Consider the following 12,559-nt stretch of genomic DNA (forward strand, 5'->3'; position numbering starts at 1 on the left):
TGGGGAGGCTTTATAAACTTTTAAATTACCATTAATAATAATATGAATAGTTTGTCGCCCCATCGTGGGATTCTTTGATTGCGTGTGGTTCCTGGAACGCATTAACCGCGAGGAACGATTGGGGAACTGTACATCTTTTTAGGTACACATCTCTGAAAGCTGATGAGATAAAATCACAAAACAAAAAGCAACATTTTCAGGAAGCAAGAGCCACAAAAATGTGTGGTTCAGGGTAAAATGTTGAAGTAAGGGGTGTTCTCGGGATGGTGCAGTCTCTGACTGCCTCTTTGATTTGGCTGTTGATCAGATATCAGCAGTGGTAACGTGCTTACTGAACACAACTGGATTATTATTATTGTACATATTCCAAAGACATTCTTTCTCTTATAAAGGTAAAATATTTATCGGAGAATGTTCCCAAAGACAAACAATGAGTATGTGCAATGAGAGTTATTGACTACTGGGTTTCATCACTCTGTAGGAAAAAAGAAATCCATACACATAACACAAATTAAGAGTTGCAGCTCCATTAATGTTGATGATGGAGCTTGCTTTTGCGTTCGATCATCAACTAGACTGTTTCTGTACTGTCTTAATAATTTCATTTGTAGAATAATTGGCACAAGGGATGTAGATTCTGTACATGGTGCCCTGGGGTTTGTGTAGTGTATATTTAAAGAGCTATGGAGAGAATTGAGAGGAATACAGTCTGCCATGCTCTTCCTCTGATAGCTGTAAACTTGAAGTTCTCTCACGTTTTGAATCACGTCCCTTTGAGAGGCCCTCGTCTACCCCAGATAAACAACTTCCCTCCTCTCTGCGCTCCCTCTCTCACACACTACTCTTGAGCTGCCAAAACAGGAAGCAAAAGTTACAAATACAAAGACAGAAATGGAATGTCGTTCAGCTCGGTTCTATGTACAGGATGTAGGAAATGTGACAGTTACATTCTGGCACGTGCCGTTGTTTGCTTCATCTGGATTCCGTGCTCACCTGCATGATAATATGCTGTAGTTGCTGCCATTGACAGCCCTCCTCTTTCTCTTTCCTTGTTTCCGTCTGATGCCAGGCACCGTGGCAGCCGTTGCCGGCCTTCACCCAGGCCAGTGCATCATCAAGGTGAACGGCATCAATGTCAGCAAGGAGAGCCATGCCAGTGTCATCGCTCATGTCACCGCATGCAGGAAATACAGACGGCCCACACAGGTGAGGGTCAATGTGACCAAGGCCAAGAGTAAACACTTCCAGAAGAGTTTCAGAAAGTTTTATTTTGGATGGAAATAGTTGATTTCTAAAGTATCAACATTAAAATACAGACTGCTAAGAAGAAAAGGAAATATGTTCAGAAGTCAAACTTTCATTTTTCATGACCAACACTGGAATAAAAGCAAATAATTTGACTGTGCATTGCTTAATCTTATAGTTGTGCAATTATACAAGGAAGAAAAATATGCAGGAAATTGTAAATAATCCAAAGCTAAAAAAAAAAAAATGATTAAGGAAAAGTTGATCATTAGAAAAATAAACAGCATCGAGGCCTCTTTTCTGCCGTATACCTTCACCCCTCCCTCCCTCTCTCTCTTTCTCCCTCCCTCTCTCTGACTGTCTTTCCTTCTCTTGGGTCATTACACAGAAATAATAGTAGTTTTGGCTCCTCCAGCGCTGACCCCTGGCTCACAGTGGTGGGCCTGCTGTGGGAGAGTGGCAGGCTACAGAGAGAGAGGTGGGAAAGGATTTGGGGGTGGCTGGGGCTCAGAGAGGGTGAGATCTCTGGAGGGGGGAGGGAGGGAGGGGGGAGGGAAAATGTGGAGGATTTTTTTTTCCCAGGGAGAATGTTTGACAGCAGACAAATGTAGGCGAGAGGGAGCAAAGCTTAGTCCACCTGTTGAAGGTACGAAACCCAAGAGTGTGTGTGAATTAGTGTGTCACTGTAATTGAGGCCCGTTGGGACTTCAGGCTAATGAAGTACTTCATGGTTCTTACACAACTGGGGATCTGGTTTACACAGACACAGAGGAGCTGCCCTCTCTTTCCCAGATTCTGTCTGCATGCGGTTGTAGAAGGGAAGGCCACAGCCCAAGAGGCAGCGACAGCATGAAGCCTGGGCGCTGTGAGCTGAGGGTGTGTAGAGAACAGGAAGAGACAGATGCACACACACACACACACACACACACACACACACACACACACACACACACACACACACACACACACACACACACACACACTCTCTAACACACAGTGAGTTGATGAGTTGGGAACGGGGTGGATTTTGGGGTCTCACCAGGCATCCTGTTCCCACATGTTTGTGAGGACGTTTCACTCTATGTTCCACCAATCCGACTGTGAAACTGCAACGCCGATCTAGGTAGAATCAGACAAGCATGCTGCATTAAACACACACACACACACACACACACACACACACACACACTGATGGTTTATTGAGGCACTACACATTTGTACACTTCCACTTCTAATTTTATCCCTTTTTTGTAATCCCATGCAGCAAGATACAATTAAATGGGTGTACAACAGCAGTGACAGTGCCCAAGAGGATAACCAGAAAACTAACCAGAAACCAACTTCTGATGAAAACGGAGATGGCTTTGAGTGCAAAGTAGAAGGTGACCACACACACTCACACTTTTATAAGTTGCTCATTGGGAAGACAAATTCTTCTTAAGGTGTCCGTGGATTTAATGCGGGCTTGTTCTGCTGGAATATGACCGCAGCTGTCCTCTATACTTTACAAGTTCGAAGCAGCACCCGACAGACTCATCTGGTGTGTGTTAGCTTGAGAACAGTCGCCTCTACTGGCTCATCAAGGGTTAACCTCCCCCGTTACGATTTATGGATCCCAATGAGAAAGTAAAACAGGAAAGCCGTTCCCTTTATAGCAAACAGCCCTAGAGCAGGATTTATTGCAGTATTAAGTCATCACATTAGAATTGGCTGGTTAACATAATACTCCTTAAATGGCTCATCACTTTGAGGGGGTGATGGAGGGAAGCCATGTGGTCTGAGGCGTCCTGCAGCGTTGTGTGTGATGATGAAAGCACACACAACTTTCTGCAGTGAAGATAGGGTTGCGCAGTGTTTATTGCAGAACATGATCAGGATATGATTTGTGATATTTATGTGTGTGTCCCCATTTTCATGTGCAAGTTACAAGAAGGCTTTTTTGTTTTTTTAGCACTCAAGTTGTGTTTTTCATATTTATGCAACCTCAGAGGTGATGGACAAATTCAACACGATTGCTATCATCGACGGAAAGAAGGACCATGTGAGCCTGACGGTTGATAACGTCCACCTGGAGTATGGAGTGATGTACGAGTATGACAGCACAGCTGGCATCAAGTGTCATGTGCTGGAAAAGATGGTGGAACCCAAGGGATTCTTCAGTCTCACTGCTAAGGTATTCTGTCTGCTCAGTTAACCCAATTTTTATTGGGATCAATCTTATATTATTATTCTGATGTATCAGTTGTGTCACAATTTAGAGGCCTCACTTTTCAAAGGCTGTATTTGAAGACTGAAGAGCCGAAACGGGCCATCCCATTTCAAAGGCTCCTTCAAATGTGGTCCAAGAATGTGGTCTTCTTTTGTTTTCCTCCCCAACACACAGCGCATAATGAACACTGCTCAGCTGAAATGTCAATGTGCAGTCTGAAAAATAACAACCCCCCTAACAGCTTTTTGTATTTGACTATCAATAAACATAGCATCCAATGATAAATAAAAAAACAAATTACCGTTGACGATGAACAACACTCAGACTGAAAAGAAGATGTGACACGTGCCCCTGGCGTAAAATTTTAATTTTGGAAAAATCTACACTTTGCCTTTAAAGCCCTAGCTAGCTTGTTGGGTAATTATGAGGGCCTCAGACTAATCACTTTTTTAAACACAGATGTTGTTGATATTTACTATTAAATGAATTTAGTTTGTCTGGTCCAGTCACAGTCCACCATCTGGGCCCCATACTCACTTTTAAATAATGGAAACAGAAAATCTTTCCTCTTTTACTAGTATTTGACAAGAAGGCTCAATGCCAACTAATTAGCATTTCAATATCATTGATATTTTAGTCAATATTTTGCTCTAGCAGAGCATCCTCCTCACCGTATTTTTATTTGATCACATGGATCACTTGCGTTTAGCGGAACAGAATAAGTTGCACAGCTTGTTGCTGTGCAGATTGAGTGTTTTGATGTTACTTAAAACTGGCAGATTCAGTCATGTAAGTCTTCAGCTGTGTTAAGTGCATGCTTTTTACAACCCAGCACTGCTGCTCATAGAATGGCCATTACTGATTTAAGATGCACAGAGGAATGAAGTTCCAGTCAGACACAGATACACACTTACTGGTGGGGAGACTAAAATGCACTTCACAGCATCTTTATGCCAAAATTATGGTAAATAAAATGAGATCATGCCATTAATTATCCATTTATAACCTCTATATGGTTAAGTCTTTAAAATCACCAGCATAAAGCAAAACCAACATGCTTAAAGTGAAATTTGGCATATCTCCTTTTACTATAAGTAGTTGCCCAAAGTAAAAGTATTTTTAGTAATATCATAAAAACTTTCCTGGCGTTCCAGTTGTTGGATCCGTGCGATGCTATATCTGTGCTTCATTCTATCACTTTTCCACTGCTGCTTTTCATTCTCCACCGTTGACGTACCATTAAAATGTCTCAAAGATTTGTATCCACCCACTTCCACATATTTAATCTTTGAGCTGGTATCCATACATACATGTAGCACGTGTTACAATCTTAAATCACGTATGGAAAACCTAGACATCTGCGCTAAACTGCTTATAAAATGCTTTGAAAGAATTATTTTCCCATTATCATTTTATTTAAATCTTATTAGTAGAACCGAAAGGGATTTTAGAGTCATCGGCTAATCCATCCTTTCCCTCTTTCCACAACTAGATCTTGGAGGCGTTGGCGCGTAATGATGACACGCTGGTGCAGATGTGTGGCAGGTTGAGTTTCAGCTGTGATGTGATCCCTGAGGAGCTGCAGGTTCGATTCAGCACCATGTGTGGTGACAGGGTGGAGCACATCAACCGGCGCATCACCAACTACAGGAAGGTAACCGTTAGGATCTGCTCTGGAGTATCATCAACTCCATATGTTTATCTTTTTACACATCACGGACCATGAAATTAACTTTTTGAACAGATGCATGATGCAGCCAGCGTCAAAATATCACTGTTACATATTTATGCTGTGGTTCAACATGTAGATGTATTATGAAAGATGTGCTAAAAAGACGTAGTCAGCAGTGGTGGAGGCTTGTTTCGCTTCTCATTGACCTGAAGGAAAATTATTCAGCCAAGCTGTGTCACTGTCCTGGAAACTTGCAGTGTGTATTAGGAGCTGCCACGTTGTTTTTTTTAAAATCTAGGTTACATCTGGTTGTTGACAAGAAAATATTTTCATCACTTCCCATTCACATCTGCCAGCATGTGTCGAAAGGACAAATGTGCGTGAGAGGCAAAAAGGAAAAGATCTGACTGAACAGAAGAGTGGGCCTTGGATTAATTACCAGTCATTTATAAATAGCTCTGTTCAGCCACAGCCAGGACATTTGTTGCATAAGATCCCCTCCTGCACCGGAGCATTCCTTCTCAGACCCCGAGAGCGAGTGGGAGGATGGGGGATAAAAATTAGAAGAATACGGAAAGTGCTAAAGAGAAGAATGAAAGCGAGAAGAAACTATTGTCACAAGTAATGAGAATCTGGAGTCCTGGTCAATCTGGGGAGGATCATGGCGCTCAAAGCAGCAGCTTCATTCTGCAGCTAGCTGAGATCACTGAGAAGATGTTTAGCTTAAGGTCTGTAGTTAACACACACATTGTGATGTGCTTATTCTGCTCGAGGGCTCAAGTTGCTAAAAACTGATCTGACTCTCACATCCCAGAGAGGATGTAGGCCCTGCCATGGAGGGTTCAAGGAAAGTGCAATGAAATACAGCTAAAATGAGTTTGCGATCAATTTTATCGTATCAGAGCAGCTGTTTGTGTCTCAGTGTGAATTTTGTTTTATACGGTGATATCAGCGGGTTGAGGTACGAAATAGCTTTAATCCACAGAGGATTTTGGCACTCGTTTATCAGTATAAACAGGATCACTACTCCGTTATCGGAAATAATCTTTATTTCATTATGTTGTTTGAAATGTTTTTTATGTTGCTGTATTAAAAATTAAATCAAAGATCCTCTCCAGCAAATTGGAAACATGACTTTACTTTTTGTGGATTTGTTCAAATCCAGCAGCAAACAGCAAAACGCCATTTTATTGTTCAGTCTTACGATACTTGATTTCAAACTTTTAAACTTTACCAACCAAAGTATTCAACTGTAGTAAATCTCTACATCGGTTGCATTCCTCTTTTTCTACAGTTTGCTCGGGTACTGAAAAACAGAGCGTGGCCCACTTTCAAGCAGGCTAAAGCCAAGGTGTCCCCGCTTCACAGCAGCGACTTTTGCCCCACAAACTGTCACATTAATGTGATGGAGGTGTCCTACCCAAAGACCACCACCTCTCTTGGCAGTGCCTTTGGTGTGCAGCTGGACAACAGGAAGAACACGATGGAGAAAGGACAACGCAGCAGCGCTGAGCAGGGTGAGGAAAGACGTAAAGAAAAACACAGTTAAAAATGATGCATTTGCTGCGATATGTCTGCTTAACTCCAATGTTTATGTTGCCTCAGGTAAGCTAAACCCCATGGTTAACGTGCAGCATGCCATCACCACCATGGCCGCACCATCGGGTCACAGCCTGGGCAGGACAGAGGGCCACGGCCTTCGCTTTCTGCTCAGAGAGGAAGACCTGCTCACCCTGGATGCTTACCAAAAACTCCTCTACAAACTTTCCATGGTTGTCAAAGAGATGGAGACACATGGCGCCCATATTCACGAGTGAGCGGTGATATTTACTTGTGTGTTTACAGTGTACGCGGCTGGACTAGTGCTGCCTTTGCAGTATGCAAATGTAAACACAAACACAGACGACATGCATTTATTTGTTTCTCTAAGAGGCTCCGTCCACGTTGTTCCCAAATGGGACACTATGTCATTCAACTAGCTCGAGGTTGAGCTGAATCGATTCTAACATGCGGTCCTCAAATTTCAAAATAGAGATTGATGTTAGTATTTATTATGTACTTCAAATCACTTTTGTCAATGAAAGAGATACCCTGTTGTGGTTTGTCTCATATAACAATCAGTAACTTTTAGTGTGTGTGTGTGTGTGTGTGTGTGTGTGTGTGTGTGTGTGTGTGTGTGTGTGTGTGTGTGTGTGTGTGTGTGTGTGTGTGTGTGTGTGTGTGTGTGTGTGTGTGTGTGTGTGAAAAAAAGAAACAGGTTAAATTTCTCCATACTGTACGTCTGCACTCCTTTTACGTCATTGTGTGTTATATCAGTGTTTCCTGGCTGGCTGTGTTACTCATTGTTTGGTCGTGCACAAGGCAGTGGAAAGGAAATGGGAAACGCTGTTCCAGTTTAACCTTCCCCACCCCCAAACAGGAAATACACTGTGAATGAAGTGGAGGGTGTGTTACGGCCAGGTGCCTTCTGGAAATGCCATTCAGCAACAATGGACCACTGATACACACATGCACAGCTTACAGAAACACAGCAGCACACTTAATGTGGTCCCAGTAAAATCTCTGCAGGAGTTGGAAACCACTGATGGAGCACCAGGTGATTCCTTGAGTTGTATGTGTTATGAATCTTTAGATGATCGTCTGATTGATTTGGTCATTAGAAGTCTCATCAGTGAAGGTAGCGCCATCCTGACAGTAAGTCTCTAGATGGAGTAGAGCTGTCAGGGAACTCTGTTAATAATGACTCCACAGCAGGGCCCTTAATGATTGCTTCTGCACTAACTTTGTCAATCTCCTGTCGGTGGCGATTATGGTTTTTGTGTCAGTACTAATTCAGATGTTCAGTGTGGCTAGCGAGGGGATTCTGAACTTAAGCATGTGCAGTCTGTTTAAACATCCAGATGTATGCACGCATACCTTAGGAGCCCGTTCAGAGTAAACAGTGTGGGCGGGAATGTGCATTTTATAGCAACTGAGCTAATAGAGGTATTGCTCATGGTTGCAGCCTTGGTGCCTTAACTGCCCTCTGTGGGTGTTGACACTCATGATTGGATTGGTTTGCATATTAACCTGTTGGCTAAGGGTCAGCAGGGTCAGTGCTTAGTGTTTAGTTCAAACACACTTCATCATTTTTCTCCTAGCTTTCCTATCCACTTTTTGTCTCTACACGTAGAATATACATATATACAGACTCTGTGTCTCTTTCTGCACTGGGTGTGAATAAGGTTCAAAGCACCACTTCATAATGATTTAATGATGAAGTGAAGTGGCTGTCAACCCAATGTCAAGAGAGGAAGTCTCCAGTACATTCACCTCAGATTGGAAAAATAGGTTCAAGTAATTCAGGAAATGAAAATAACCGATTGTAGAGTGAGATTACATAATGTCTGAATATTATTTTTCTAGAGGAGTCTATTTCAAGGCAGGGATCTCTGAAACATTGCCTTGGGGCCACAGGCGAGGGGTCACAGCTGCATGTGGACGTGCCTCATGATGTGCTTTATATCAGCACCTCCTCCCTTCCTGAATCAAATGCTCACCTTCCCCAGTTTCCTCCTCCAGTGTTAAACATTTTCCATCTTCTGTGCATGTCATTAATATAATCCTGACTGGTGGTGATTTCACGGCTCAGAATTATTTACCTCACTATGGATTTTAGTATTCAAATGAAGCTTTGTAATGCAGATGCACTTATAGCGGCAATGAGGGCAGTCGATGTCTGATGGTCTAATGTGTCAAAGTGGGTTAAAGACTTTCCTGTGAGAGATTAAGGGATCTTTCTGATTGCCTGTGATAAGCGGTGGTGTACTTTGGCCCACTCGCATCTGTTTTTTCCCCTCTTCTGTCTCTGTTAAAGGACCTTCTCTGATCCAGTCTTTGTTATTCTCCCTCCCTTCCTCTGATACTATGGGCCCCAAACTGCGCTCAATTCTTTATTAGCCAAAGCCAATCACAGAGCAGAGAACACCTCTCCATGGTGATGGAATGCCACTCTGCTTCAGAGGGGCATTGTGGTGGCTCCTGGAGTGGACCATAATGAGGGCATTTCTGTGGCCTAGTCAATCTGTGAATGGGGAAAAAAAGAGGGTCAGTGGAGAGCGAGGAATGGGAGGAAAGCATAAAGAGGCATAAAAATCTGAGATGCATTTGGGAACCATGAGGGAGACAGGTTGTTTACTTCATGTAGATCTGAACAACGCTGGGCTGCCCCTCCCCACCGTGTCCACTTTAAAGTGGCCTGAAAGCTGATGGGATGACACAATGGAAAATGGAAGTGGACACGAATTGCAATAAGGCAGAAATGCAAACAAACATTGTGTGTCTTAGTGTGCGAAGGGAGAGAAAGATAAAAAAAAAAAAATCCAATCCTACAATTTCTGTTGGAATATGACTTTAAATGGCACCATGTGTTGCAGCAACTGTGAAAATATCCCAGCCGGTTTCTTCCTGCTCCTGTGATCGTCCTGTGATACAACACAGTCCGGCTGTAACAGTGTGGGCTGAGTCGTGCGGCGGGGTTGCATTGTGTTGATACAGCTGTGGCCTTGTGTCTATTAATATGTGGAGGCTGTGACCAGCTGAGGCTGATGCGTGACGTCAATCTCTAACAGGTTGTGTTTTCTGGCCTTCTTAGTTACCTGTTGAAACGTGAATGGTGCAGTTCAACTTTTTGCAGCTTCCTAAGTTGCAATACCCCAATCAAAGGAGCTGCTTTCGTACCCGCTGTTAGCTTTGGATGAGTGTTGTTAAACGTTGTTATTCTTCTTCTATCCATCAGCCTTTTATCCTCCATCACCCATCCTCCGGCGACAGAAGCGAGGACCCCAGAGAGCTACATATCACCAGAGAGCGAGGGGGAGAAGGGAGAGCGGAACGGGAAGAAGGTTTGTTTTAACGTGGCAGGGGATGAACAGGAGGACTCCGGACATGACACTATCAGCAACCGAGACTCATACAGGTGAAAACCCAAATGTATAAATGAGTGATTATGTATGTATGCTCGGTTAAGGGCATTTTCTTTCTAATGTTTATTTTTTTCTGTTCTCAGTGACTGTAACAGCAACAGGAACTCCATTGCCTCCTTCACAAGCATCTGCAGCAGCCACTGCAGCTCCTACGTCCACAGTGACGACATGGACTCAGGTGTGTATACCAGTGTACTCACTGTATGTGAAGGACATCAATGATTCAGTCCATCCATTGATTATTTCACTCACTTCTTGATACGTATTTATGGACATACTCTGTACACAGTGACCATGTGAGTGTAAGATCGGCATATACCTAAACCCCAATCAACCAAAAGTCTTGATCATAATCTAACTGCGTGATAATGTTTCCTAGAGAGCGAAAGACAAAAAAGTCTTGCATTAACTCTAAATGGATCTGACAGGCGAACGGTCACACGTCTCAGCTGGATTTAATATTAACATCCTGTCTCAAATATCCTTTCTCTCTCTCTACGGATGTCTGTCAATTGCACACATGCACACACACATTCAATCTCACACTTTCCTGCAAAATGTGATGCCAGGGAGTACAGTACGTCTGTCAGGTTCATAAACTAGAATTGCAGCTGTAGATGTGTTTCCGCAGTACAACATGCATGGCTAACATGCGTGAGTTTAGTGCTTCACCAGGCTAATGCTGACACCTCTACAGGAGACGAGATGCCTTCCAGTGTGTGGCTTTCCCATGACAAGCAGAAGAAACTCCACAGCTTTCTGGAACATCTGTTCAGCCAGGTGGGTCAATGTGCATCTGTGCAGACGTGATTGATGGGACTAATTATTGCAGACATTAAGAAATAACTTTTCACCGTTTTTTAAAAGTTAGTCTTGTCCCCTAACGTTCTTCAAATGCAGCTTAACATCCGTCCTCTTAAATCTTTTTTCTATTTTGTTATTCAGCTATCTTGTGAACATGAAAGGTCAGTTATTGTGTTGACTAATTGTATTGTGTTTCTGCAGATGACTCCGATTAGGCTGCTCATTTACTTGTGATCACAATGTAAAGTAGTGCAGTATGATTTTGTAACATGAAATAATTGTAATACTTGAAGTGCATCTTAATGTTTTCAGGGTCAAACATTCATTTAGACTTCTGTGCACAAAGAACAGAAATTGTGTATATTTTAGGAAGGGAAAGTCAAAACAACCCAAACCTGACCTGTCACCTTCTGAGACAAAGGCTGACCATATCTGATTACACATACACAATCTGTGACCCCCCCCCCCCACATATATACATTCATGCATTATCCATGAGGATATTGTGAGGATGTCTCCATCGGCAGTGGAACAGCAGAAGAAAAAAAAAAACCTTCCTCTGCTGTCTCTGCACTTTTGGCCTGCTTCCTGTCATTTGTGTTATTATGGGGCAGCTTCCCAAGCTTTGTTTATATACTGCATAGGAAAACTGTATTCATTGGGACTGTGGGATTGTGTTTAAGTGTCACAGGGAGAGTGAGAGAAGCAGGTGTTGGTTAAGTTTTGGCAGCGGTTTTTGCCTTGCTCCACATAATTTCGTTGTCGGCTTAGTGGAAAACCGTATCGTGTAAGCTTACTGACTTGAGCTTCGTGTTTTCTTTAGGTGGACTCAATCACCAGCATGCTGCGGGGAGCTGTGGTGGCGAAGGCGTTCGAACAGACAAAGTGCTTCACACCTGGAAGAGGATTACAAGGTAAAACACGGGGACCACGGTGCTCCCCTGGCTCTGAAAGTGACCTCTTTTTACACGGTGCAATAACAGCGAATCAATAACATACTCCGCTGATGTGTTTCCTGTGAGGAATGTTTTTATTTGATGGTGCTTCCTGGGCCATGTTGGGCTAAGCAGTGGGCCTGAGACCAGCAAGATAATATTGGAGAAACTCCCAATCCCAACCAGCATCAATATCCAGATAAAATAGAGCACATGCTGAAAATGTCAGCCGCCTCCCGAAAGTCGGAGCAACGGTGTCCTGTTGTGTAATAAGTGTGTGTGTGTGTGTGCACGTGTGCGCGTGCGTGCGTGTGCACAGATTTTACAGATGTTATTGTGGAGACATGGAGATTAAAGTACCTGATAAGCTGTTTTTTTCTTTTCCCCCTTCAGATATTCCCAACACCCTCCAGTCTGAAGCACTTCACTGTGTTGAAAATGCACCACTTTAATGCGCACTCATCTCCACTCCACAGTTATTGTAGTGCTACTAACCAGTCAGTGGAAAATGTGACCCTGTAGCAGCTCTTGAAACATTTATGTGCCACCTAACCTCATCTTTGCCTCCGTGTTTAACCACACGCTATTGTTACGTTTTATCACACACAGGAAAATGTAGGAAATGTTGCTGGAGTAGCTAAATTTATCCTTATAGTTTCCCACTATGAATACAAACAAGCTCCTAGTGTCCTCTCATGGTCTGTGGACCTGGATAGACTCAAACCATTTT

At 43.1% G+C, this 12,559-nt stretch overlaps 1 protein-coding gene across 2 annotated transcripts in view; it reads left to right on the top strand.

Annotated features, from left to right (window-relative positions):
* Window positions 1–12,559, top strand: part of prex2 (phosphatidylinositol-3,4,5-trisphosphate-dependent Rac exchange factor 2) — a 73,782-nt gene that overhangs the window by 37,198 nt on the left and 24,025 nt on the right. For both annotated transcript variants that reach the window (XM_068343628.1, XM_068343629.1), the window contains exons 20-29: window positions 1,070–1,206; window positions 2,510–2,627; window positions 3,234–3,418; window positions 4,947–5,108; window positions 6,421–6,643; window positions 6,732–6,939; window positions 9,904–10,083; window positions 10,174–10,268; window positions 10,788–10,870; window positions 11,718–11,808. In XM_068343628.1, coding sequence (XP_068199729.1) covers window positions 1,070–1,206; window positions 2,510–2,627; window positions 3,234–3,418; window positions 4,947–5,108; window positions 6,421–6,643; window positions 6,732–6,939; window positions 9,904–10,083; window positions 10,174–10,268; window positions 10,788–10,870; window positions 11,718–11,808 — 1,482 coding nt within the window. The remainder of the gene's footprint in view (window positions 1–1,069; window positions 1,207–2,509; window positions 2,628–3,233; window positions 3,419–4,946; window positions 5,109–6,420; window positions 6,644–6,731; window positions 6,940–9,903; window positions 10,084–10,173; window positions 10,269–10,787; window positions 10,871–11,717; window positions 11,809–12,559) is intronic.

This window comes from Antennarius striatus, chromosome 20 (genome assembly GCF_040054535.1).
Source record: "Antennarius striatus isolate MH-2024 chromosome 20, ASM4005453v1, whole genome shotgun sequence".
NCBI classification, from domain to species: domain Eukaryota; kingdom Metazoa; phylum Chordata; class Actinopteri; order Lophiiformes; family Antennariidae; genus Antennarius; species Antennarius striatus.